The sequence below is a fragment of the Xiphophorus maculatus genome, chromosome 11, assembly GCF_002775205.1.
Source record: "Xiphophorus maculatus strain JP 163 A chromosome 11, X_maculatus-5.0-male, whole genome shotgun sequence".
Taxonomy (NCBI): Eukaryota; Metazoa; Chordata; class Actinopteri; order Cyprinodontiformes; family Poeciliidae; genus Xiphophorus; species Xiphophorus maculatus.
In genome coordinates, this window is record NC_036453.1 from 21,914,908 (window position 1) to 21,942,727 (window position 27,820).

The 27,820-nt window shown below is 38.2% G+C and overlaps 2 protein-coding genes across 5 annotated transcripts; both read left to right on the top strand.

Moving 5' to 3' along the window:
* The first annotated feature begins 3,326 nt into the window (after window positions 1-3,326).
* On the top strand, window positions 3,327-14,698 carry aifm1 (apoptosis inducing factor mitochondria associated 1). Of its 3 annotated transcripts, none has more exons than XM_005806650.2 (18): window positions 3,327-3,565; window positions 5,388-5,518; window positions 5,638-5,743; window positions 6,276-6,359; window positions 6,864-6,935; window positions 7,665-7,777; window positions 7,882-8,012; window positions 9,400-9,490; window positions 9,581-9,665; window positions 9,748-9,824; window positions 10,493-10,601; window positions 10,714-10,821; window positions 10,905-10,993; window positions 11,082-11,222; window positions 12,406-12,548; window positions 12,745-12,869; window positions 13,595-13,782; window positions 13,865-14,698. In XM_005806650.2, the coding sequence occupies exons 1-18, from the start codon at window positions 3,478-3,480 to the stop codon at window positions 13,934-13,936; spliced, it is 1,953 nt and encodes a 650-aa protein (XP_005806707.1). In that variant the 5' UTR covers window positions 3,327-3,477; the 3' UTR covers window positions 13,937-14,698. The 3 variants fall into 3 exon arrangements, with proteins under 3 accessions (XP_005806707.1, XP_023198401.1, XP_023198402.1); XM_023342633.1 differs by having other exon boundaries at window positions 6,867-6,935; XM_023342634.1 differs by lacking the exon at window positions 6,864-6,935.
* Window positions 14,699-16,344: 1,646 nt separating this feature from the next.
* On the top strand, window positions 16,345-26,325 carry LOC102235498 (glycine receptor subunit alpha-2-like). Of its 2 annotated transcripts, XM_023341915.1 has the most exons (10): window positions 16,345-16,527; window positions 17,333-17,460; window positions 18,188-18,255; window positions 21,366-21,589; window positions 22,430-22,512; window positions 22,609-22,746; window positions 23,721-23,935; window positions 24,123-24,296; window positions 24,693-24,788; window positions 24,883-26,325. In XM_023341915.1, the coding sequence occupies exons 1-10, from the start codon at window positions 16,469-16,471 to the stop codon at window positions 25,147-25,149; spliced, it is 1,452 nt and encodes a 483-aa protein (XP_023197683.1). In that variant the 5' UTR covers window positions 16,345-16,468; the 3' UTR covers window positions 25,150-26,325. The 2 variants fall into 2 exon arrangements, with proteins under 2 accessions (XP_023197683.1, XP_014327103.1); XM_014471617.2 differs by lacking the exons at window positions 16,345-16,527; window positions 17,333-17,460 and adding an exon at window positions 17,896-18,098 and having other exon boundaries at window positions 22,430-22,746.
* Window positions 26,326-27,820: the final 1,495 nt, after the last annotated feature.

Consider the following 27,820-nt stretch of genomic DNA (forward strand, 5'->3'; position numbering starts at 1 on the left):
AACAGGTGGTGGCAGCATCATGCTCTGGGGATGATTTTCTTCTCCTAGATCAGAGGTTTACACTCCGATGGGAAAAAGTGTTAAAATGACAAATTACAATGCTCATCAACCTGGACACCCTGTCCTCCATAGTGAAACATGGGAGTGGCAGCATCATGCCATGGGGGATACGTTTTGTTTCATTATTTGTAAAAAAAATATAAATAAATAAACACACTTTTTTTTTTTAATTATGCATCAGTTTATGTTAATCTAACACATCATATTCCAATAAAATATAATGACAAATGTGGAAAAGTACAAGGTGTGTGAATACTTTTTGCAAAGCACCATCAAAATATCCCTTATTCACACTTCCAGTTTGGTCTCTAAGCTAGTCACTGCCACACTTAATGCTGTAACCTGCTTCTCATATTAATACTTACATATTAACAGGAAAGGGAGTGCAAGTATCAAACATGTCTCACAGAAAACCAGGTTCATGGTTGTGGTTTTACAGCTGCTTTGTTGTTTTAACTCATTTTCTGCCAATGCTTTAACCCCTTTTTAAACAAATCGCCATATTTTCTAAACTAACGTATCTCGTTCTTATGCAAAGGAGTGATAAGAGAGGTTGCAAAATCAACATGCCAGCACCTGTTTGAGGTTCTTTGGAAATGGTTTACATGAATCCTGGAGCCTTTGCATTTCCTATTGTTTTTGTTTTTTTTTCTTTCTCTGTAATATAAAATCTTATACCGGAGGCAGCCTCTCCACCTACCACGTCTGTTAGGATTCAGTAAAATAGGGCAAATTATTTTACAAGCTTACTCATTTTTGCAAATGTCAGACAAGTTTACTATAAATACTGTTAATGTCAGAGTGAATCTACTGTATGATGAACTATCCTCCTATTATTGCTGTTTCATGTGTTAAATATTTGTTTCTGTGTTGGTGGATGAATCAATCAGTTTACTGATTAATAATGGGAGTGTTCTGACTCGTTGTTTTCCATAGACTTCTACAGCAGAAGGTTTTGGCATTGGCATTATAAAAATATCCTCCTTTTTATACAGTTTGTCTTAGGTTTTGGAGAAAGATCCGTCAAGATGTAGGCTAACAACGGAAATGATTGTTGTTCCTAAAGCCTTGATTTGTGTTTTTTGCATGTTCTTTTTTTCCCCCTATATCTTTTCTCCTGTTTCTTGTGGTATTTATTCTCCTTTTTTATTAAAGTGCTGCTGATTTAACTGTGTCCAATCGCCTCATAAAGCCACTGGCTGAAAAAAACAGGAGAACTCCGTCTCAGCTCCTGATTGTCAACGCTGTAATGGAGCTCTAAGTATTTTTCACATTACTTACCTCATATCTTCTTGTGGCCTAGACTTGAATTGGATTTCGCTGTGAGTATTCTCCTGTGAAGTCATCAGAGTTTCAAACTTCTTAGACTTCTTTCATCAAACCGACCGGGACTGCTTACCTTCTTCTATCCCAACATATTGGTTCCGCTTATAATTCTCCTGGCTGTCTGCCTTTTTGTACCCATAGCAATGCGCGCCTCCACATCAGTTTATCACCACAACTGCCATAAAATCCTCTGCTGCTTCCCAAGAAATAGTAATGATACAAAAAAAAAATACAAATACACGCCTTTGAGCAGCACTAACCTCAATCTCTCCTTTCTTGTCCCCTGCAGTTACACTGTTCAAACAACTGGTTTTGTCAACACAATCACACAAAGACATGATTGATATTGAACATTTGCTTTGCTCTATGTCTAGATTTTAATTCTTCATTTGGGTTAGGTTACATTTTCAAATTAAGACACTTGCCGCCTTTTCCACCGATCTCCAGTTTACACTTTATTCCCCCTCTTCAAAAGCCACCATGTATCTGACCGACAACATCAGCTTGAGTTGTTTCTTTAGCTTGCTTTCTTTCAGGTGGAGTTGCAACATTCATCACTGCTGCCATCTTTTGCTCTTATCTGCACCATTTGTGGCTTGTTGACCAATAACTGCTTGTCTGGGTTAGAACTAAATATGTTTCGAAGCACTTTGTGAAAACTTGCAGCAGGTTGGAATATCTGTTATGTGAATATGTTGATATTCATGTTAAGATTAGCCTCAGGTTGTTTTTCTAACTAGTAATTGTTTTCCATTTAGTGTTTTTTTTTGGACATTTTGGTGTTATATTGTATGATAAATAATGATAAATAATTAAACACACATTTTAAACTTAACTGCAGGACTATTGAACATATAATTATCCTGATAATATGATCTCAAGCCTTCTACAAGGAAATCAAGAAACACAGAAACAATGCAACATAAATAATAACAGATTTGCCTCTACGAATTCCATATTTTAACGTTGCTGAGTGAATACTTAGTTTTCTTTGAGAATTTCCCTCTGACCAGCTTTGCTGACCCTGCTAAAGAATTCCCACAGTATGATGCTGCCGCCACCACATTTAACAGTAGGGTTGATGGTGTGATTTTTTTTCTTCTTTTGCAGTTTGGACCTGTCCTGTTTTATGAAAGAGCCAAAATCACACAGTGATGGACGTGCACAGATAAATCTCTATAACAGCCATTATGGAGGATGATCAGCAGCTCTGCTCATCTTAACTCCCTGCTGCATGTACCATGTGCAGGACATGGTACAGGCAGCACAGTTGAACTTATTCATTCATGTAATCTATTTGCAATTTTACTAAAATCATCACATGTATAAATAATTGTTTACTCACTTATTTACAAGTGTATTTGTGGTGCTTTTGGTCTGCGATGTTCTGTGAACATATCATAAGAAAGATAACCTTCTCTTCGTCTTTGTACATATACACTATAAAAATAGCGTATATGTACATATTTACAAAACATATATATTTACCAACTGTTGTTATTTATATTTAAAATGTCTTCATTGAGAGTAAAGTCGATCCGAAGTCACAGGCTTATTGAATAAAACTGATTCTGGCGTTACGTTGTGAGCTGTAGGGGGCAGCAGCGTCTTGAAACAATTTTATTTTCTCAAAAATCAAGAAGAAGTTAACCTGACCAAAGAGCCTTGAAAGAGGGAACTTTCAGTAGATGTCAGATGAAATAACCAACCTGAATGTTACATTAAGACGTAAATGTACGTTTAAATTGTAGAAGTAATTGTGTTTCATTATTTTATATCTAAAATATTACGGTGATAGTGTATAGGTTCTTCAGTCTCGGGAATGTCTCATTGTTATTTTTTTAAACTGCAATGCCGTCTTTCTCTCCAGTCTGTTATCTTGTTTAGCTTCGGTTAGCAGTGGCTAATCTCCCTGTGTAAACAGTCTCTGCAATTACCCAGCACTCCTTTGAAACGTATGACCTGTCTCTGGCCTTGGCGTGCAGTGTGTGCGGCTGCTAGTCGTCTGTCGGTCTTCATTAATTGTAACTAGCTTTCTGCCCGACCTGTCGGTAGTGCAAGTGGGAGCTGTCGCAGCTGAGCCGAGCCACCATGCTGACATGTAGGGCTGTGTGGAAGAAGCTTGCACCTCTGGCCAGAGCCTCGTCTACTGTATGCCGACAGAACGTGAGGAGAGCGGGTAGGTGAACTTAATGGATACCCTTGTTGTCTTCCGGTTAGCTGGCCTTTATCCAGATATGAATGATCTTGTAATAAATGTATGCTTTGATTCATTATTAAACCGCTCTGTGTGCAGGCTTGCTAGGTTTGTGTTTTTACCTAGCCCGACCTTTATGCTCTCTACGGAGCTAACTAGCCAATCAGCAAATGTTGACGCTGCCTTTTCAGATGCATTAGTAATGATTAATATAGTTGGTGATAGATAAATGTAGAGTATTTCTTGGGGCCGCGTGCAGCCTATCAATAATCATGGGTTTGATGTGTCTGCAGTGTTTCTCTGACAGGTGTTGCACCATTTTGTGAGACCACCCATCTGATTGTTGCCATGATCACATGCGCTGACTCTTATCTAAAGGATTATATTCTCGCCCCCCATTATGAGGCTGTGAAAGGATAAGCACAGGCACCAACCTGACCTTCAGCAGCGTGCAAGACTGTTCTAGCAGAGAAATACTCCATCAGAAGTGTGGGCTATTTTTAATTAGCCTAATTTTCCATCCATAGAGGTTTCTGCTTTCTCTCCATTTTAAGATATATCAAGACAATATTCATCTTCGCAAAGTGGATTGTTAATGGTCCATTTTATTTGTACACATCTATATTTGGATACTTTTCATATGCATAGTTTCCAAATGAAGTCATGATAAAACAAGGCCCATTGAAGAACGAGGTTATACTACTTAAAAGTATGTAACAGCTGACATTAATTTTAACTATGGGAACTAATTGACTTGTAAAGTGTCCTGATTTAAAATTTGTTGTGAATTAGCTCTGTGAGAAACTGAATAGAAAAGGAGATGCTTGTTGCTGTAGAATATATTTTTACCATTACAAACTGTGGCAGATGGCATTCTGCTGTGAAACATAAAGACACTCAGACCGCATTCAGTTTGGAATAAAACAATTAATACAACACTACTTATTTTAAGTTGGGAACTGGAATGGGCAAAAAAAAAAAAAGCTGTCTCTCAGCTGAATCTTACACGGGTCAGTAAGATTTACAGCAGTAGCAGTAAATCTACAACACAGCTGCAAAGGAATAGAGGAAAGCTCCTTTAGGTGCTAAAGTTGAACTCAACCCCAAGTTACCTTGTGATCAGTCAGTGTATGAATGTGTGCATTTTTTCTAGAGCTGTTGGGTGAATGTGGCTTAGTGTAAAATGGTTTGGGGGAAATCACTATAAGAACTCCTGAAAAGGGCTCACAACCATAAATCGTAAATAGCATGCACCTCATAATGTGACCAGTAGTAGAGAAGGATGAAGTTATCAGTAACCAACAAGCTGTTGAATTATTGATATATAAGATTTTCCCACACTCATGAATTTTAAGACTTATAAGAAAGCATTAATCAACACTAACTCTGGAGGAACTGCAGAGATCTTCTGTTCAGGTGGGAGGTTATTTCCACTTTTCAACAATAATTTGTGCAGTCAGATAAAGGCGTTGTTGGAAGAAAACCATAAGAAGTCCATTTTAAGAGCTTAACAGAAGCCAATGTATGTTCACAGGTGTCCAGCCTGTCAAAATTCCAATTGACTCTTTACATGAGGGTGTTTCTCTTTATAAATCATAACATTCATAAAATAATGGTCCAAGTCATTTTTGGAAAGAAAAAGGTGGTGATTATTTATTTATTTATTTTTTATTAATTCCTCCCCCCCCCCCCCCCCCAAAATTACTTTTGGCAAAAAAAAAAAGGACTTTGGCCATTATTTTTTAGGAAGGTGACAATTTGAGATCAGTTGTGTAGATGAAGTTTTTCCAATGATCTTTTTCAGGGTGGAACAATGCCAGAACGCCTCTGTGTGTGCCTGTGGCGCACATGTCCACGGGGCCGGTGGGTGGAGGCGGTGACAACCTGAAATACGCCCTCCTAGTTGGAGCAGCCTTTGTCGGTGGCTTAACATACGTGAGTAGGAATATTCCCAATATATTCCTGAATTTCTACAATGCATTTCAGTGCTATACAATACATTTTGTTTGTATGTAAGTTGAAATGTTATTATTTTGATTTTTTTTCCCCCCCAGGCTGTAATTACTGTAAAAGGAGACCAGGAACGACATCGGGAGCGGATGGCAGCAATCGCCTCCAGAAAACAGAAATCAGCATCACAGATCCATACAGAACCTCTAGGTGAGCTCGGTCGTTTTATTTTCCTTCAGAGAGAAATGTCTAGGATTGCATCTGTATTTAAAAATGCCTACTTTTGATTGTTTGTGTTTTCGCTGCTGAAGCCACCATGATAGAGTGTGAGTGCTTTGAGGCAGTGATGTCTATAGCTATGGTCAGAACTTTGAGCGGCCGTCATTTGAACGTTGTTTTGATTGGACAGTTTATTCATAGTTTGAACTGATTTGGTGTAAAAGCAGCTGACTCTGCAGTACTCAGTTCAGCTTCCTCTTTACTGCTATGTAAACCAGATTTTTATCAGGGAAAATGTATTTTCAGTAATAGTGGTATATTTAAGTTTACTAAATATATCTCTCCATACGCTCTCTCCTGAGCGTAAGGAGAGAATAATAAAATACACGATGTCTCTTGACATTGTGTTATGTCAAGAGACGATGTCCATTTTCAAGAGATATCGTGTATTTTATTATTCTCTCCCTACGCTCAGTCCAAGTCTACGGTGATTGGTGTTTATAAGTGTTTGTTTGTTGCTCAGCCCCCCTTGAGACAAAACTTGAAGCCGCCGCTGCGCCTGATGCTGAAGCAGCGGCCCCCAGTGAAACTGCAGAACCACCTCCAGGTCAGCTGCCTGCTTTTTACTCTAGCCAAACATATACGTGTTTTGTTATGCCTCCTGTACAAACCGTAGCTTTGGCATGAAACCACTAACATGCCATATTTGTATCCAGGATACAATCACCTGATTGTAGTCCGCAATCAGATTCTTCGAAAGTTCCTTCATGAACCGTGACGATATTTTGGCGTCGTGTGCATTTTTATGTAACATTGTTTACAGTTTCACTGCAACCTTTGGAAACCAACTCACCAGTGCCACTTCTGTTTTTTTCCCCCTCTCTACTCTGTTTCAATACTTTTTGTTTTATTGGCTAGTACATTTGTGAAGTTTAATCTGCCCTCATAGAAAATAACCATGATGGCCTAATTTGGTGTTTTAACTTATTTTTGGATTTTACACTACATCTCCCAGTTGTTGAATGCTCCCACCATAAAGCATGGGTCGTCCCTTCTCCATTACTACTGAGTAGCTCAAATTCTTAGTCGATTTCATGTATTGCTTTCGCAGTAGATGAGCCACTGGCAGAAGCCTCAGCAGAAGAGGCAGCAGCTCCACTCACTGATGCTGGAGTTGAGGAGGGTAAGACTGAGAAGAAAAGCAAAATTTCTTGTGTAGTGACCGATAAATATTAGCCAGAAAACTGAAAGGAGCGTGGTTTCAGAATGACATGCTGCAGTCGGCGAGGGCGCTATGAAGGCTGTCCAGTTCTGTGTTTACAAAGTATAAAATGTCTTTTTGATTTTGCAATTGATGATGAAAATAACAGTTTAAGGATACCACACTATATTTTTTCTATTTTTCTGTTTTGTTTACCATACTCACTTAGAATATGGTAACATACAGCCGAGTGCTGCGAGTTGTAGGCCACGCCCCTTCCGTTCCCCAAATCCCAGCTGTATGTTTTGAAAGCTCACACAGTGCGAGTTCTACGGGTCATTTAGAGTGATGGAAAGGGACTGAGGGATTGGTAATTGTAGTTTTCAGAACCGGCTACAAAACTGTGAATAGAAGCTAAGATCTACATCCAAAAACACCGTTTTGAGTTCAGTTTAAGATTGGGTTGTAGCAACGAAACGCTCCAAAGCAGAACCAACCAAATTCCATGAAGAGTCGAACCCAGAATAACAATATTTCATTTTTTGTTGCTATTTGAAAAGGTTCAAGCATCTTAATCATTCTTATTCTTGATCATTTTTTTCTTTTTCTTGTAAATTTATAGTTTTTCAAAGTTTTATTTCATCACTATGTGGTTGTTATCTTAATGAGACCATGAACTGATTATTTCCTTTCTTATCTCTTTCTGACCAGCTGCAGATTCCAAGCCTTCGTTGCCCTCACACGCCCCCTACCTCCTGATTGGTGGAGGTACGGCGTCTTTCGCAGCTGCCCGATCTATTCGAGCCAGAGACCCCGGTGCCAAGGTGAGTCAGGCTTCTCCTCATCTAACGTACATAGAAAATATTCAGTCTATATTTTTAGAGGCTATTTTTCCTAAGCTGTAATATATTTGTTGTTGTTGCTGCAGGTACTGATTGTAACTGATGAGCCAGACCTTCCGTACATGAGGCCGCCTCTTTCTAAGGAGCTGTGGTTCTCTGACGACCCCAGTGTAACAGAAACTCTGCGTTTCAAACAGTGGAACGGGAAGGAAAGGAGGTGGGTTCCCAGTCTTTCCATGCAACCCTGAGTTATTTAAAAATGTTCTTTAAACTGTTGTTTTGAATATTTGTTGAATTTCTCCATCTTTTCATTTTCAAACTTGTAGTTTGTTTACTTTGCTCTGAATTTAACTCTATCTGAATTTAGCACAGAGAAAACTTCAAGCGAATCAAAACCTGTCACTGCAAACTACACTAGAGCATCTAGTCTGTTTATTAGCTGGATGTGAAAAATATTAATAAAAAAATCTGTATTTTTGGTGAGCTTTATATTTTGGGTCACTTGCCTTTAAGGCCATGTCTGCAAATGATACATTTGAGCAGCTGGGCTGACATCCATGTGTAAACTTGATGTAGATTTCAGCTGACAAATTTATAAGCTCAGAAAACATGATGGGGAAAAGTGTGCTCATAATCAAATAAGAAGAAGAGTAAATAAAATGTGGTCACAAATTATATAATGACAATTTTCAACAACTGTACCTGACCTCGTATTGTATGGCTCTAGCATCTACGCTAGTCAAAGGGTTTCAGATAAAAGTTTTATATATTCACAAATTTAAATTAATACAATAAGGCACATATTTAAGCTCCCACTGCAGATCAGAAATGGCTTTCTACATTGTTCAGTTTACAATCCAGGAATGAGCAGCAGAGGGCGTCACAAGCCAGGCGTTATGTTGCAGGCAACAGCTGGACTGTCAGTCACAACAATGAGAGAAGGTCACCAGACTGGAGGGATTCCTTCATAAATAGTACTGGGTCCTGTTTGATGGAGGCTGCGCTTTTCTCCCTACTTACAAAACTGTTCAAGACCACAGCTTCCACATTGTGTTTTTTTTTCTTTTCATTTTTTTACTGCAAGTTCACTAAGTTAATGTTTAACATGTATGCAGTTTTCCGAGTTGTCTGGTTTAAGTTGTTACCAGCTTGTTGGCGAGAATACTCTCAAATACTTTAAACACAAGTTTGACCAATTAGTTTGAAAACGAATTATATATTTAGTTTGCTATTGAGCTGCCTCAGGCAGATTATCGTTGAATATTTGCAGCACCAAGTACGTTATTATTAAGACAACAATGATCTTGAAAATGGTGCCTCATTGGTTTGGTGTTTATCTCCCTCCCTGCAAGCCTCCTTTATGCCTAGTGACCTTCATTTATTGTTTTGACTGACTGTTGGATGCTTCAGCTGCTGGCTGGCCTAGATGTCCTCTGATTGTAAATCAAATCATTTCCTTGCCGATCAGCTGAAATGACCAAGGTGGATGATTCCTTCCAGGTGTTTGCCAGTTTTTAAAGGGCTATTGACATTTATTGTATCAGTCGCATTTCTTTTATATTTGAAAGCTATACATTTTCAACACTGCTGTGTTTATTTGACAGTATCTACTTCCAGCCGCCTTCGTTTTACATTGATACAGAAGAGCTGCGCAGTGCTGAAAATGGAGGAGTGGCTGTCCTCACTGGCAGGAAGGTTGGTTTATAGATTTAGTTGATAAATAAACACAACAGTGGTCTAGTTTAGTATGCTTTATATTGAAATACCAAATTTTATGTATTTTAGGTGGTTCATATGGATGTCAGAGGAAACAAAGTCAAACTTGATGATGACATGGAGATTTCATATGACAAGTGCCTAATTGCTACAGGTAAGCACTCATTCTGTGATATTACTGACCATAGTTAATAGAAATGTGAGAGAATCTAATTTAGACTTTTTTTTTTCTTCAGGTGGGGTCCCAAGGAATCTTCAGGTAATCGAAAGAGCTGGAGAAGAAGTGATGAAGAGGACAACAGTTTTCCGCAAGGTCAGAGTTTCACCACTAGGTGGCGTCACATTTATTAGAAGTTAAATTTCTCAAAAGTAGAATGACTCACAGTTGCAGTATGTAGATGTGCAAAGTGGGTAGAGAGACACTCTGCAAAAGATTTCCATTAAATGTGGTTCTAAATATTATAAATATATTACTTGGTTCAAATTCTGTAAAAAATAAAAACCTTCTGTTAAACACCTTTTGCTCTCCAGTAAAATAAAATAAATCAACAGAATAGTAGACAGTATTTTTAACTGCAGATGCATCTTTTGCTACAAATGATTGAGCGTACGCTAAAGGGTTGCTATGTTATTGCATTTTAGGCAATACAATTTTTATTTTCTTTTTCAAAAAAGTAGTTGAATTATTTGCTTATTTGCATCTTTTACTGTATTTCTTATACTGTATAGAAAAAACTTAAGTGGTTAAATGAAAAATGTGCCAATATTTAAATGCAATTCATTTTCAGAATGATTGATTACAATAATTGATAGTTGCAGCCCAAAATACATATTTATTTTAATAGCAAAAAATAGTGTAGCGTCAAAATGTACTCCATTAAACTTCAAGTAAATACAGACAGATTGTTGCTTTGAAGTATGTTGAGTTTTTCAGTCTTATTAAGATCCTAAAACGTCTGAAGTGAGATGTTTTACTTGCAGATTGACGACTTTAAATCCCTGGACAAAGTTTCAAGAAACACACAGTCCATCACCATCATAGGAGGCGGATTCTTGGGCAGCGAGCTGGCCTGCGCGCTTGGCAGGAGATGTAAGACTTCTTGACAAGCTGTGAAAGTTTCAAGATGAATCAAGCTGATAGTCCTACATAACAGAACAAACCGTTTTGCTTGTGTGTCAATCATCTCCTTTCTGTTTTTCAGCAACAGAGTCCGGATTAGAGGTGATTCAGATGTTCCCAGAGAAGGGCAACATGGGCAAGGTTCTGCCTGAGTATCTGAGCAACTGGACAACAGAAAAAGTCAAGAAAGGTACAACTTGATTGACACGGGCGATATCGATAGGATTTCTCTTGATTTTCTCATTGTTTCTCTCTCTGTGTGTGTCCGGTTAGAGGGTGTAAAGGTCATCAGGGAAGCGGTGGTCAAATCCGTGTCCTACAAAGATGATAAACTAGAAATCAAACTCAAGGATGGAAGAGTGGTAGGCTCACATTTCAACCAAATTTATCTTGGTCCAATGCACCAGATGGAATTATCAGGCGCTAATTATGTTGATTTTTACCTATTAGGTAAGAACGGATCACATTGTCGCAGCCGTCGGCTTGGAGCCCAACGTTGACCTCGCCAAGTCTGCCGGTCTAGAGGTGGACTCGGACTTTGGTGGCTATCGGGTCAACGCAGAGCTGCAGGCCAGGTCCAATATCTGGGTGGTAAGTAAAAATCCTGCTTCTGAATATAGATCATGTTTAGGATTTTTATTTGTGTTGCAAATGTTATGTTATGTCAGGGGTGTCAAACTCCAGTCCTCGAGGGCCACTGTCCTGCAACTTTTAGATGTGCCTCTGCTGCACCACACCTGAATAGAATAATTAGGTCATTAAGGCTCTGGAGAACTGATCTACACAAGGAGGAGGTCATTAAGACATTTCATGTCAGTGTTTTGTAGCTGTGGCACATCTAAAAACTGCAGGACTGCGGCCCTCGAGGACTGGAGTTTGACACCTGTGTGTTATGTGATCATAGTGCCCCCTTTTGGTCAGATAAGTTCTTGGTTCATGTCGTAGCATAGAAAAGCAGCTCTGTCATGTGTTCCTCTGAAAGAATGAAATCTTTCGCTATAAATGTTGATAGAAGAAATGAGAAACAGGCATAAAGTTATTATATGAATGTGACAAAAAACCAAATAAAATTCCTCCATTTCCAGTTCAAAAATCTTTTTTCTTTGTTCTTTTTTAAATAATTTTTTGTCGTCAGATTATCTTTTGCTCTGTAGCTTTTTTGACCAGATTTGAATTCGACTAGATCCTTATGCACCACAATGTTGGATTAAAAAGAAAAATGAATTTGAGTGCTCCTCATCTCCTGCTTTATGAACAGAATTGAATAGTAACTGGTCACATTTACTCAGTTACATTTATTATGAGGTATTGCTACTCTTGAGTAAAATTTCTGGACACTTTACCCTTTGTGAATAACTCCACAGAATGAAGCACAAGCTTGTTTAAACCAAATATTCACCAGACACACACCTGCAGTTTTTCTTAAATTCCAAGTTTTATTTTGAAAGAAATTTTTTTCAGGAAAAGAAATTGCTTGATTTTGTTATTTACACAAATTATTTTCAGTTTGGCCCTTAAAATACCTAAATTTCCACGTAACTTTACATTTTGGTCCATCTGTAATTTTTAAATATTAAATGATTTCTATTTTGATCAGTTACTCAGTGCTTGAGTAAGCATAATACTTTTCACTTTTACATTGAGTAAAAACATATTGAAGTATTGCTGCTCTTACTCGAGTACAATATTTGGTTACTCCACCCACCTCTGATTATGAACTATCGTTGTTGGTCTGTAATGTGCAAAGTGCTCAGTCGTGTTTGTTTCCCATTAGGCTGGAGATGCGGCCTGTTTCTATGACATCAGGTTGGGCCGCAGGCGGGTGGAGCACCACGACCACGCCGTCGTCAGCGGGAGGCTTGCAGGAGAGAACATGACGGGAGCCAACAAACCTTATTGGCATCAGTCTATGTTTTGGTCAGTGGTGGGAAGTAACGATGTACAAATACTTCGTTACTGTACTTAAGTACAATTTTCCAGAATCTGTACTTTACTTAAGTAGATTTAATAATTTTTAATAACTTTGGAGTAAACTTGAAAACTCTTAGTTTCTCCCTTTGAGGTGGATGTGAAACAGTTTTCTCTGAGGTGAGCCTTTCGTCCCTTTCCACAGGAGCGACCTGGGACCCGATGTCGGCTATGAGGCTATTGGGATTGTTGACAGCAGCCTGCCGACTGTAGGAGTGTTTGCCAAAGCCACTGCCAAGGACACACCCAAAGCTGCTACTGAGGAGTCAGGTAGGCGTGCTCAGTGTTTTAATATATTTAATGATCCCATATTTTGTTTTTGTCTTGCTGGTGTGTTGCATTGGGTTTGTGTGAAATGCCTGCACATTTGCAGCATAGGAAATTGCGTATTTAATGAGAGAAGCTGCAGTAAATGCATGTATGAAGAGACAGTATATAGAAATATTTACATTTACTGAGACACACAAATCATGTAGATGATCAGAATATAAGAAGCAAACAAAAATTGCAATTTTGTTTAAGACCTATTGTCTTAGAATAAAAGAGAAAAGAATTATTCTGTGTCTCAAATCGGGGGAATTCAAGAGGGGTGGGCATTTATTTTATCGTTTATCATTTATCGTGAAATTTTTCTTTATAAGAATTTTGATTTATCGTTGTCACAATACATTTCAGTTACTGATTGGAAAATTAAAGATAAGATAAGATAAATCTTTATTGTCATTGTCACAAGAACAACGAAATTCAAAAGGTGCCATCAGTCAGTGCACATGCCCAAAAACAAAAAATAACTGTAAAAACATTGTTAGTTCTTAGTTGCCATTTTATAGCACAACGTGGCTGGAAAAAACATAATGCTGCCCCTTGAAAAAAACACAAAAAAAGTGGAAAAATAATCACTATATTGATTCTAATTGAATAAAATCTAAAATCTGACTCTGATAAAAATAAATAAAAACGGTCAGGTTGAAGCTTCCTCTATGATCATGCTCCAGGTACCGGGATCCGCTCAGAAAGCGAAACGGAGGAAACGGCTACCAGCGCGGTGGCCCCGGCGGCGCCGGCTCCTGTCGTTGAGCACAGGGACGAATACGGGAAAGGAGTCATCTTCTACCTGAGAGAGAAGGTGGTGGTGGGGATCATCCTGTGGAACGTGTTTAACAGAATGCCCATCGCAAGAAAGGTACCGCTCGTGGTTTATGGAAGAATTCAATTTCAATTACGTGATGCGTTTACTGAAAGCTGTTTGTGTGGGAAAATTGTAGATCATAAAGGACGGAGAGGAGCATGCGGATCTGAACGAGGTGGCCAAGCTGTTCAACATCCATGAGGACTGAGCCACCGGACAGTCGCACTCAGGAGAGAGAGAGTTTTTCTACATACGAATATCGAACTGTGGCAGTGATCGCCTCCTTCATTAAGACACAACCACTCATGGCTACCAAATTATCACTGCAAAATACACAAAATCTTAAGGGTTTTTTATGTATAGTTCCTATTGCAGATATCTTGGTACACATAACATGAGACTAAACTAACTTACAAGCAGCATACAGGAGTTTTTTTTTTTTAAATAAAAATGTCTTATTATTGATGATAAAAGTATTAGTTCCATTATTATTTCACTTGTTACACTGGGAAAGTCTTGTTACAAGTAAAATAATCTGCTGGTGGAACTAGCACTTTTTTTATCAATATAAGTGATTTTTTTTTTATTTAAAACAAGCTCTTATATCTTGCAGAAAAGTTACTTGTGAGTTAATTTAGTCTTATTTGAAGTGTAAGATATTTACACTAGAAAATAGATCAGAAAAACTTGGTAGGATTTTGTATTTTGCAGTGCGAGGATCAATGTATATTAAACTGTGGATATTTTCATATTTGGGATTTGTATCTGCTGTCTTAATTATGTTTGTTTTGATTTTTTGGGTTATTGCCACATGACAACTCTTTGTCTTGTTTTCCTTCCACCATTATTTGTGATCGGCCCCTCCCCTCCGCTTCCTCCCATCATTCACAAAGCTGAACTGTCCTCCTTCTGTGTGATCGGTGCAGCTTGTTGTGAGAAAAGCTGCAATAAAAGCTATTTTTAAATTGGACTCAACCCATTATTTTCAGCTCTGCCTCCAGATAATGGCAGTGATGAGCAGCTGCAGTGACCTCCATCCGAAGCTGCGATTGTTTAGACGGTTGTTGCAGTCAGTGAGGTTGAACTCATCTGTCCCGAGGAGTTAGAATCATTCCCAGTTGCTTGGCAGATTGCTGCTCGAAGTGATGGAGAGGGCGAATGAGGAATGTCTCGGCTCGGTTAAAAACCCTTTTTTTTGGGGGGTGGGGGGAGAATTAAGCGAGTGGGTAATGTTAGAAACGTGACACTTAATGAGCGTGTTTTACAGCGTGTTGAAGTTCATATTAAGTCAATCCAGCGTCCAACTCCCAACGAACCGACACCAGAATAAAGCTTGGCCTAGTTTTCCCGTCTTGTCCGGGGGAAAAAATGAGCAAGCAGGCAGAAATGTTTCCCCCTCTTCTTCTTCTTTTTCCCTTTCTCCCACTTTGGGCTTCTTGCTTTTTCGATTGTTCTCGTGCTTCATTTTCTCACACATCCTTGATCTCATTTGACACTGTGGGCTCCAGAACGAAGTGCACAAGGAGCTTTCAAATGTGAGGCAAACGCGTGCGGCCGTAACGTCCCATCGCGTTGCCCGATTATGATTTTACACGAGTAAGTGGCTGCAACCGCCGCCTTCTCCTCTCTTCAGCATCTGGCTTTAAATTTTCCTGCAAAAAAAACTAAAAGATGAGTAAACCAGATACTAAAGACAAACGTGGGAGAAATAAATAAGTGGATGTGTGCTTGAGCTGAAACAATGATTCACGAGTTATTTGGTACAAATGTTTAGCATTCATCGTCAATGTTGCAATCCGTACGTTAATTTATGGAAGATTCATTTTATATAAAGACTTAAAAATATTATTTTGTGAATTTTTTTTTTTTCAAAACTTTTCTGGTTTTTATTAGAATGAATCTGAATTAACTACTTCATATTTGCTAAATATATAAATTATTTTTAGAATTTATTAGCCTTCTGCATGTAAGTTAGACAAAATTAAATGCTGTACACCAATTCACAAGAGTACAACAAATGTTTTATTTTTTTATATAATATGGTCATTGTTTAAAGTTCAGATAATGTAGATGCTGCATGGTTATCGCCTAACAGTACATTATTTTTTTATTTTATTTCATGGCCCCTTTAGGCGTGTACAATTCAATGGTTGCCTAAGACTTAAAAAGTCAAAATTATTTTATTTATTTTATTCTTTGATGCTGTCTATTTTATTTCAAATCTGTAGATAAATGGTAACCTGGCTGCTGTATTACTATTTGAAAATTATGCATTAAAAATTTCAATACTAATTTAAAATGTTCTGCAATTAATTTTATCTACCGATTTAATTTAATTCTTCTCATGTGGCCAGAATCCTGATTATTCCCAAACTTAAGAAGACGCAGCGTGGTGCCAGACTGCTCTAAAAACCGCACTGTTCCTTTAAATACTCTTGCAGTAATTCTTTCAGCAATCACATGGCCATAAAAAAAAGAGTTCAAGCTTGAAGTCATCCACACAAACAGACAGAGGAGGAAGAAAAAAAAAAAACTTCCCTTGGATTTTAAATTATACAGCAGCAGCAGCAGCAGCTTCCTGTACTTTACACCTGCTCTGAGGGAGAGAGGCTCATCTGTTGGCCGGATCAGCCCTGTTAGGACAGCCACAACAAGAAGAAGTTTCCTGCATTCTTTCCGTTTCTCCTTTTTCAGCTTTTCTTCTTTTTCTTGCTTTATCCGCTTTATCCGGTACTCAGGAATGCTTCTAAGCAACTGGTGCCATTTTTGGGCTTGCTTTGTCATTTTCCTACAAGCCAGGTAAGAAAAGCTTTGTGGGAATGTTTTAGTCGCCTTTAGGGTTAGTGTATTTACTGGAGTGTGTGCCTACTACTGCGTTTAATGCGGTCTGACAAGATGATGCCAAGTGCCTCTCAGACAGAGAGAGGCTTGTCAACAGTTCTGTTTACTCACAGAGGAAGCTAGAGTTAAATATTTTATTATCCCCAATTAGGACAAATGTTTTCCAAAGTAAACGCCATGGGTACTCTATAGAAACAGACAAAAAAATGAGGTGATTTCATTAAGATTTTGGTTGGTAAACTAAGACAAGTGTGTACATTATTCAAGTTTTTATATATATATATATATATATATATATATATATATATATATATGATGGATAATATGTACTATTGAGCATTTACATCTAAGTACATGAGATTATAGGCAGGTGGCTAATTTCCATCTACTCCCATTGGCAGGTTAAAGCAAAAATAATAAATACAAAGAAGAAGAAAAAACAACCATAAAATCTATATATGTTTACATATTCTAAATATTTACATTTTAGACTTTCCAAGTGCCAGGTTTTAAGATGATATCAGAAGTGAAAGATCCCTTGTGTTACTTGGAGTTGTTTTCCACAGGAGAAAGTAGCTTCCTACATGGAACTGAGCAGCCGCCCCAACAACCCGCCCTTGTAATGATTTAATTAAAAATAAATCCCTGCCGTAGCTTAAAACGTGTGCATGAAATGCCCCTTTAAAGTCAAACTGAAGACTTTAGATGTTATTAGAGGCAGAAATGGGTCAAATATTCTTCGGGTTGTCCTGTCACCTGCCAGATCTGCCCTCTGTAAGGAGATGAAGCTCCCCAGCAGAGCGCTCAAGCCTCCCTCTCCATCCGACTTTCTGGACAAACTGATGGGGCGAACATCTGGCTACGACGCTCGCATCAGACCCAATTTCAAAGGTAAAAGCGCTGCGGTGTGAGCAGCCCGTTTGTGAAGCGATCTGAGCAGCCAGGGAGCACAAAATCACTCACAGACGAACAAGAGTGGGGAGATTTCTGCAGGCGAGGATGTTTTCTCCTTAATCGTGGCTTGTGACTGTTCTCCCCGCTGACCCACAGCCTTGAGTTAGGATTCTCTTTTCTTTTCCATCACTTTTTTACTCTGTCACAAGTGTGCAGTCATCCTTGCATGTTACCCCACAGGCCTGTTTCAGTCCAGTCCTGAGCAGCGTCTGTGAGTGAAGCCAGCAGATTCCCTCTGACATGCTTCGCCTTTAGCCTCCAGGGTCGAGATTCATATTTATTTCATGTTTGCTCCGCACCCCCCCCCCCCGTCAGTGCATGCTGGGTAAATCTCCCACCGATTAGCTATAAATACACTAATGTAACTAAAGCAGAATCAATAAATTATTGCATCTGGAAAAGAGCGGTTGAAATATTTATCCCGCCAGTGGGCCGCAGATGGATTACACCAACGGGAGTGTACCAGGAATGACAACATAATAAGATGTGCCTGTTTAGTCCCGTAACATGGCCCCGACGTGGAGGTAACAAGCAGATGTTACTTTGGAGGAAAGCTATGCTTCTTGTCGGTCCCGGTAATTTGTGTGTTCTGCTTAGAAAACATCGTTTTGTGTTTAGGGAAAGTGTTTTTCGGTGATGTTTGGTGACGGTTTGCTTCTGTCAGGTCCTCCTGTCAACGTCACCTGCAACATCTTCATCAACAGCTTTGGATCCATCACTGAAACAACCATGGTGAGTCAGTTCTGTGCTCTTCTTTGTTTCGTTTCAAATGTGAGGTCCATATATCTAAATCCTTAAAGTTTAATCTCCTTCACTGTGAAATGAATATTTGTTTTATTCTTGCACAAAAAGAAACGTCTTATTTTAAATGAAGTATACAAGGTAGGCTATGTTAAAATTTTTTTTTAACATTTTTGCTTCATTAAAAGAAAGACAGTTTACTATTGTTCTATTTTGTTCATTTAGATTTTTTACTCTATTCTTTTTAGGCTTAGCAAAGTTTGATGCTGTTTGCGGTCCCACTTACTGTAAAATTAGAATAAAATGTGAATAAAAGACTAACACTTATACCAAACATTTTTCATTTTATGAATATGCTTTTTTTTTTTCCTGTGAGAATCCTGCTCTAAAAAATTATTTGGCTTTTGCTGGTGGCCAAATTTGTATTATTCCAAGGGCTGCCATCAGGCAGTACATTGGACACCCTTCTCCTAAACATACAACACATGGGATGGATAAAGCTCTAGCCATGACCCCATTTAACAAATAAAAGATGAGTCCATACCAGAAAACCAACAGATGCCACAAAATTTCCAATAAGTTGTTGAATGTTTAGACAGGATGATGCCAGACGATTGGTGATGTCTGCAACTTGGTAAGGGACATTAATCTAAATATTAGATGGTTGGATATTAGGTGGTTGTTTATTCTTGAACTAATGCACATAAAAAAAAACTATTATAAAGTTAAACCTGTACATACAATTCTTGATTTAAAAAAATATTAAAGTTATAAAAAGTGTCATCCATCCACCTCCAAACACTTAGGAAAGACAATGTTTTGAATAAACCCTTAAAAGACTCAAGTTAACAACTTGCACGTGTGTAATGAACATCTGAGTAAACTTCTGTTTGGAACCCAAAGAAATACTACTCTACAAATACATCAGCATACAGTAAACTACACATTATAATGACATTTTGGCCAAATATTTTAAAGTCACAAATGTAATTTTTTGCTATTTGTTTATGGTAGTTAAGGACAAGATACAGTCATCCAAAGACTTTAAGCTAGGTATTACAATGTGGCACTAAAAATGTTGGCTAAGAGATACATTTGCACATAAATTTGCAAGCAGAGCCCTTTGTTTTTAAGTGTGGTCCTAAAAATAAATCTATATTTTTAAATTAAGTTTGGTCTATGAATGAAGGCAAGGATTTTTTTTTTTTAAATCAGTTTTTTTCCACAAAACTTAAAAATACATTTTGTTCTTGTTAATCTTGTTCTCTTTAGATAACACGTAAAAATCTGTTTTAGCATTACACATTGCTTTCCTTTATATCTAACATGTGATAAGGACTTTACCTATACTTTAAGTCTGGGTTTTAATCAGAAAGAACCACAAGCTCTGTGACAATATTTTTTATTTGATATTTTACCCTTTACTTAACTTTCAAACATGAAGTTACATTAGTTACCTCTGAGCAGAATCTTAAGTTCACTGCGCAACTTTCGATTCCTTTTTTAAAATTATTTGTATGCACAAGGTCTCTGTCACACAGAAACACATTAATAATTTATTAGGTGCATGCAAGCGTCTTGAGATGGCTGCATGTGCTAATTTATTCAAGCTTAGAGTAAAAAACTTTGTGCAGAAAATACCTTTAAGCAAAGCCTGAAAAATTTAGGCTGAAACGGTAAGTGCACTCAGTTTAAGAGCACTTAGGTTTGTTTGTTGGTCTTTATGACAGTTTTCACGCTGACAGTTTGTGTGCTTGTGATTTTCTTTTTCAATTTTCATAGTGCTCTTGTTACACCTGTGCAAGATATAAAAAGGTTTAAATCTCATTAGAAATGTACAGTGCTATTTCTTTTGAAGTGTTCCCCGTTTTGTCATGTTGCAATCACAAACGTCTATGTAAGAATTAAGAATTAATATAAGAATTGTTTTGTGGTCGACCAGCACAAAGTAGCACATGTTTGTGAAGTGGGTAGAAAGTCGCACATGGTTTGCAATTTTTCTTTCAGAAATAAAATTCAGAAAAGTGTTGCATTCAGCTCTCCTGAGTCAATACTTTGTAGATTGAGAACAACTGTAGACAGCAGGGTTGTTTTACATTTTGCCACAGATATTCTACTAGATTTAGAGCTGGACTTTGACTGGACCATTCAAACACTTGACTATGATTTGGTCTAAACCAGGGGTCTGCTACCTGTGGCTCCAGGGCCGCAAGTGGTTCTTTGCAAGTGCCACCTTGACTCTTATAAACTAACAAAAAAAAAAAGACAAAGAAGCAACTGAAGTTTTCAAAAATAGATGTAAAAACAAATGGATTTAAAGATTTTTTCTGTTGTTATTTTAATGGAATGATTTCATGTAATTTCCACAACAGAATGACATTAAAAGTACAAGTCATTTTTTTTTTTAGATCTGTTTTTCTAGTTAATATTGACTAGAAATTATGTGAAAATATCAAAACACACAGGCATCATCCTTTAGATTTTTTTTTTATGTTTTCCTTTGTTAAAACCTAAAAATGGGAATAAAATAGCTGCTCTTTAAAAATTACAAAAACAGATTTCCAGCTCTAAACCAGTTTTGCTTTTTTTAGCTTTTTGATGTACTTAACGCAAAAATGTCTCTTTGGGCTGTAAAGTAGCAGAGCCCTGGTCTAAACCATTCAATTGCAGCTCTGGCTGTTTATTTTATAGTGGTTTAGGTTTAGGTAGAACGGCTCTGTGAGATATTCAAAGCTTGGGATATTACTAAAATGCTAACAGATGTATTAATACTGCTGATGTACACAGATTGACTCTAACCGATTACGTGATTTTTGAAGGCATTTATTTAGGCATACCATAGAAAATGGGGTCAGATATAAATAGATGCCCTGCTTTTCAGATATTTTGTTATAAAAATGTAAAAAAAGAAAAAAATCATGCATAATTTTCTTTATATTTCACAGTTAATCCAAATAAAATAGATTGAAGTTTGTTTCTGTAAAATGTGAAAAAGTTTAAGGAGTGTAGCTAAATAAACATTTTTGCAACATGCTGTAGGTTTTGTACTGCCACTTTTGCTGCATGTCTCGACTACCTTCATATCTGATTCCTACTGTTAGGACTACCGGCTAAATGTGTTTCTACGGCAGCAGTGGAATGACCCCCGACTTGCCTATAAGGAGTATCCAGATGACTCCCTGGACTTAGACCCCTCAATGCTGGACTCCATCTGGAAACCCGATCTATTCTTTGCAAACGAAAAGGGAGCAAACTTCCATGAAGTTACGACCGACAACAAACTGCTCCGGATATTCCAGAATGGAAACGTCCTCTACAGCATCAGGTTATACTGTGCTTTTTTTTTTTCTTTTCTTCCCTCATTTCAAATCTGAACGTGAGCCTCCGCCTCCCGCGGCTTTAATCAAAACCTCTGAGAATGCTGCACGGCCTGCGAGAGGATTTTCTCACCCCAGTTCAGTTCATTAGTAATTGTACTGTCCAGAACACTACATGAGCAAGTTCATGTCAAACTATAACTGCGGGCAAAATAAATCAGGTCAGTAAAGAGCCGCTGAAGCAGTGGTGAAATGTAGCGTAATGGTACTGAGTTATAATTAGAACAACAGACACGAGAGGCGTTGTCTGAAGCTCCGTTAGCACCTTCGAGAGACATGAGCCAAGCCATCAGCTTTCCTGCCGGTTTCTGAACTTCTCATGTAACCTTTGAACTTGAAACATAAACCTAAACCCAACAAAAGAAAAAGTAATAATAGTATAAATATGTTTATTGCCCTATTCATTCAAAATGCATAGCATGGATGTTTTAATGATCTGGACCTGGTGTGACACTGAGACTAAATGTACGGGAACTCTAATTTATTAAATCTTTTTATTGCGTTTTACAAAATGTTTTTAAATCTTCAGCTTTGATTGTTCAGTTGTATTTTGGAATATGTAAGTATTGTTAAAACTTGTATTAGATATCCTTCTCTTAGAAGGCAGAATTGGATAGTATTTGCTCATTTTTTCATGTGACTCGTGTAAGTTAAACTCGAAATAAAAACTGCACTGATGAAATTCCGAAGATTGGAAAGAAAGGACGACTGTTTGTTGCGAGAGTTGGGTTGTCACCCTTTTTGTTGCTTAAATCGTTCCAACATTTTTGCTGCTTTTTGACTTCTAGGCTGACGCTCACTCTCTCCTGCCCCATGGATCTGAAGAACTTCCCCATGGATAGCCAGACATGCATAATGCAGCTGGAGAGCTGTGAGTTCATCCTTCATGGAAGACCAAACCAGAAATTGTGTGTAGATTTGGTCAGTGAACTTATTGCTCACTGTGCAGCTTCTCTGTGTTTCCTAGTTGGCTACACCATGAACGACCTTATTTTTGAGTGGCTGGATGTCGGAGCGGTGCAGGTGGCCGATGATCTGACGCTCCCCCAGTTTGTGCTGAAAGAGGAGAAAGGTCTTGGTTACTGTACCAAGAACTACAACACAGGTACGCAGTATATTGCAATCTGATGATATAAAGTCTTGGTGCACAGTGCCTGTTGGGTTAAAACTAACCTAATCTCAGTGCTGATTCAAATATAGAGCAAGTTGGCATGCAACTTCTTGGAAAAGTATTCACACCCTTGGAAATTTTTCTTATTTTTCTTTTTGCAGCTCTAGCTTTTTGTTGCATTAATTTTTGGGAATAAATTAGATAAACCAGCACAACGCAGCACATTAATTATGAAATAGATGGAAAATTATACATGGTTTTCACAATTATTTGGCTATTGTAATTAAATTGTACACAGGTGGATTCCATTTTCTAATTAGGTGACTTCTAAAGGTAATTGGCCTCACTGGATGTTTTTCACATAGGGGTACCACAGAAAAGAGGGCTGAATATAAATGCACTTAACCTTTTTTTAGATTTTTATTTGTAAAACAAAAAATGTTTTTAAAAAACGAATGTGTAACGTTTAAGGAATGATCCGATTAAAGAAAATACAGACAACATCATAATGTCAGGTAGGAATTAATATGAATTGCAAACTTCGTAATTAACACTGTGCTAAATATTGCCTGTCTAAAAGTGATTTTACGATCCATTCGTTGGATGAATGTTGATCATCTCTAGCACAACTACTGAGCAGGTAAAAAGCTATTGTTATTTTAAAAGACCAAATTCATTAATACCAACCCTGACATGAACCTTTCTGTGCATCATAATTTTAATCATCAAACCATTTGCTGTTTCATTCTGTGGAAGAGTTTCAGTGAAGTCTTACCAGGTTGTTGCTTAGTCCTCTGGCTCTGTCAAACATTCAACAACCCGACTCACAATCTTTCACTCAATGTCTGATAAAAACAACCAAACAGTCCCAACTGTATAAATACAACATTTGGCCTAAAGAAATAACTCAGCTGTAGCGACCTGCCCTTTCTGTCACCGTTTAATCTCCTAACTCCTCCTTTGTTTAGGTAAATTCACCTGCATAGAGGTTCAATTCTACCTGGAGCGTCAAATGGGCTACTACCTGATCCAGATGTACATACCGAGCCTGCTCACCGTCATCCTTTCCTGGGTGTCCTTCTGGATCAACATGGACGCCGCGCCGGCCAGAGTGGGTCTGGGAATCACCACGGTGCTCACCATGACAACACAAAGCTCAGGCTCCAGAGCCTCTCTGCCAAAGGTAAGCAAAGTTATCCTTTTGTTTATAGGTAACCTTTATTCCTCTAAGTGAAAGTATTTAATGAGTAAACACACACAATGAAGAGATAAAGGTGTCAAATCAAGTTTGCCCTGCAGAATTACTTGCCATCAGCTTTTGCACACAGTCTTAATACTAATCGACGGATGCAACGCCCATGGTGTGGCAGGTGTCTTACGTCAAAGCCATAGACATCTGGATGGCCGTGTGTCTCCTCTTCGTGTTTGCCGCGCTGCTGGAGTACGCAGCTGTTAACTTCGTTTCACGCCAGCACAAGGAGTTCTTCAGACTCAGGAAGAAGCTTAAAGAGCAGCAGCGGCAGCAGCAGCAGCAGCAGAGAGCTGTGAGTACAGCCCACCCACACAGCCCCCAGGGCAGCTGTCACCTGCTATTCACTGTGCCCAGCTACGCAAGAGCCACAGCTCAGCTGCATGCTGCACTCCTACTGGGAAACGCAGGCAGCGCTGACCTGTAATTAATTCAATTCACCTTGTTTCACTGCAGACAGTGTGTTCTCAGCTTCTTCCGGTTTTACCCCCGATAATATGAGAAGAAAAGGCAGGGATCCAACATGGGTCAAAACCATCTTGTGATGTGAATAATTCTTGAGATGGGGGTGTGGACAGCAGAGGCAGGATTTATCAACATATTTAAATATTTTCAACCTACAGAACGCTTCTGTTAACAAGGCAGAGTGCGGTTTAGTGATTAGGGTCATGTCCTGTCTGTTCACCATCAGCAGGGAAGCAGTGACGGCAAGGGGAAGGGAAACACCACGCCAGGAAACAATGCTGCTCATGGGAGCGCAACCCAGCGGTGCAGTGCCTGTGCCAGGGTACGTCCTGACCTGCTGCCTCATTGCCAGTCACGTTCGCAGGCTGAATCCCAACGACTGTGCTCCATCTTGTGTTTTGTGTACCGCCCCACAGGAAGAGGAGCTGGCGCAGCAAGGGTTTCTCCTCCAGAGCATTGGACTCTCCCTGTCCAGCGCCCCGGAAATGGACGCAACGCCGGTCTTCGCCGACTTGCCTCCCGGTTTAGGTTTTTATGAAATCCGGCGGCGTTTCGTGGAGCGGGCGAAGAGGATCGACACCATCTCCAGAGCCGTGTTCCCCATGAGCTTCCTCATGTTTAACGTGCTCTACTGGCTCACCTACAAAGTTCTACGGCACGAGGACCTCCAGTTCACTCTTTGACCACCGTGATCACGCCAGGGACTTTTGAACGTGAAACGTTTGCAGACTGAGCGGCATTTATTGAGCCACGCAGAGGATGTCGGACTGCATGTGCAGTGCCACTGAAAAATTCTATCATAAAACAAATCGTGTGGGTTTTTCTTTTTATTTTATTTCTTTTGATGAGATTTGCACTTAGTTTGCACTTTGTAAGCATTGCATATCAGATTACAGTGTGTGTATAACCTTCCTCTATCACTTGTGTTTGGATGCTGTAAAATCAGGTCAGTACATTTTACAGTGCACTTATTCAACTCAAGGGCCCTCCACACTTGCTGGTACCCCTGGTAAACGTGTGTAAAAGCAATAAAATTAATATTTTATTACAGTAGTATAATCTAACTCATATTTTATTATAAATCCAATCTTTAATGTAAGATCAAAAAATATCTCAAGCTGCAAATTCTTCACCCAAACAAACGCTTGAGGGTTTGGCACAAAACAAAGGATGACTATTTTCTAAAAGCACCTCATATCCACTGTTAGGTACGGTGGAGGGTAAGTAATGCTGTGGTAGATTTCTCTAATGAAGACTAAGACTTTGGCTGCAGGGCTGACAATAAGTGTAACATCAACCACTTTGTTCAAAATGCATTTAACACATCTTCACTTCATTTCTTTATGCCGAACTTTTTTCACCCACTCAATAGGTGCACTCAAAGGTTTGATTTTTTTATTTTATTTTTTTGTTACATTGTTATGTGAAGCTATGCTGCAATAGCAGAATAAATTTTAAGGTTTACTAAACATCATCCACAGGACTGCCAGTATTGGTGTGAAATTGTTATGTTTTGCCACTCAGTGATAAAACTTAAATAGCATTTCTCATAACCTTTAGGTTCACTTCTGCAGCTGTGCTGGTATGGGCCTGGGAATTTTAATATTTGTGAAATATCTTATGGATTTAAACGATTTGTTTTTTAAATGTTTGACCAGTTAGTTGGGATAATGTATCAGTTCCAAAACTAAACCCTAACATGAACTCTATCTTTGTTAAAGACAAAACTATATATGTCTCTTTATAAATAAATATGCACCCAGAGCAATCAATTTTTTAAATCAATTAAGTCCTGAAGTATTAAAGATAAACTATGGCTCTGTAAGAGGCAAGCTTTGAAAATGTGCATCATATTTAGTTTCCACTGACACTGAACAAATCATTTTACTTGTATTTTTATAAATAAATCTGTCTCTTGAAACATATGGAGTTTCTTTCTTCTTCAAACAATAAAAATATTTAGTTGAGCCAAAAATAATACAGAAGTCCTCTGTTGCTTTTCACTATAATAGTCCAAATACATCTGGAATTATAAAAACCATGGCTTGCTTTCTGTCACTTTCTATTTTTAAAGATCCTGGAAAGGAAGCAGATCTTTACACAGATACCGGCAGTGTTTCTCTAGAAGCCTCAGATTTTAAATAGAAATCCAGCCTGTAAATGAAGCAGACATATAAATATTTGATCAAAAAGCAGTCGTCACGTGCATATATACCCAAGCAGGACAAGCAGGCTGCATACATCAGCTTTGAAACTGTTAGAAATAGGAGGGGCCTCTTTTTCTTTTAACAGCGAGGGAATGATTGGAAGTCTAGCTTCTTTCACATTAATTGTTTCTTTTTTCTATTTAAAAAAATCATCCTGAAACAGATATAGCAGAAATCGTAAAAAAACAAAGTTGAAATTTTTGACTGCACTGTGATTATCTCACTCAGCACTAAGCCTGAAACTCAACAGGCCTCTTTTAACCACTAGATGGCGGTATTTTAAAAACATATACAGTACATGCACATTACACATGCAACCTCAGTCGACATATAATCATGCTGGGTTTAGCTATTACTGTCAGAAGTTCAGCATGCAGAAAGCTCGCCCATATAATATAATGACGACCATCTGTGAAAAAAGCATTAAAGTTAAAGCCGGTTTTGAGTCACTGCAACATCACAGAGACCCAAAAACATTTCAAGGACAGACTGACCAAAAGTCCAGACCTGGGCTAAGTAAAAGTCCAGGTTGACTTGAAAGAGGGGTGTCTTAACTATTTCATCAGACAAAAAGTATATTTCTTAGTATAATTAAAAATAATTAAAATCATATATACATATACATATAAATAATGTATTTACATATTTTTAAACTAATCACAAAATTGATTATTGTAAACTTCACTTCTACACTGGATGGTTTTGCTTTTTCACAAATGCAACAGTGAAAAACTTAGGTGTTATCTTTAATGAGAATCAGTTTTTTAATATATATATTTTATATTAGTAATTTAATATTTTTATAAACGTGTCAATTTTTAAACATGAACTTAAAATCGTTAGCGTGTGACCTACATTTTACTCTTTTTTTTTAGTTTAAATGGAATTGTTTCAGTATTAATCTTACTTCAGATCTTTTTAACCCTTCATTAAAACATAATTTAACTGCGATCGCTGAAATAACCCTAACACTTGATTGGTTAACATGCAGAGCAGTTCATCTCTGCTCCGCCCACTACTTGTGATACATAAGGCTGACAAATGTAATAAATTCAAGTTGTGCACGTCCAAATTCTTCCAATTAGAAATGTTTTGGCCTTAAGACATATTTATTGGAATGTAAGCATGGCACATTTTTTAAATAATA

What these genes read in the sequence shown, in the direction of transcription:
- aifm1 (XM_005806650.2), top strand. Translation starts at nt 3,478, where the DNA reads ATGCTGACATGTAGGGCTGTGTGGAAGAAGCTTGCACCTCTGGCCAGA. An exon ending in TTGTCGGTGGCTTAACATAC is followed by an intron (nt 5,519 to 5,637) that starts GTGAGTAGGAAT and finishes TTTCCCCCCCAG; the next exon opens with GCTGTAATTACTGTAAAAGG. An exon ending in GAATGCCCATCGCAAGAAAG is followed by an intron (nt 13,783 to 13,864) that starts GTACCGCTCGTG and finishes GGAAAATTGTAG; the next exon opens with ATCATAAAGGACGGAGAGGA.
- LOC102235498 (XM_023341915.1), top strand. Translation starts at nt 16,469, where the DNA reads ATGCTTCTAAGCAACTGGTGCCATTTTTGGGCTTGCTTTGTCATTTTC. An exon ending in GTCATTTTCCTACAAGCCAG is followed by an intron (nt 16,528 to 17,332) that starts GTAAGAAAAGCT and finishes GTCACCTGCCAG; the next exon opens with ATCTGCCCTCTGTAAGGAGA. An exon ending in GGTGCAGTGCCTGTGCCAGG is followed by an intron (nt 24,789 to 24,882) that starts GTACGTCCTGAC and finishes ACCGCCCCACAG; the next exon opens with GAAGAGGAGCTGGCGCAGCA.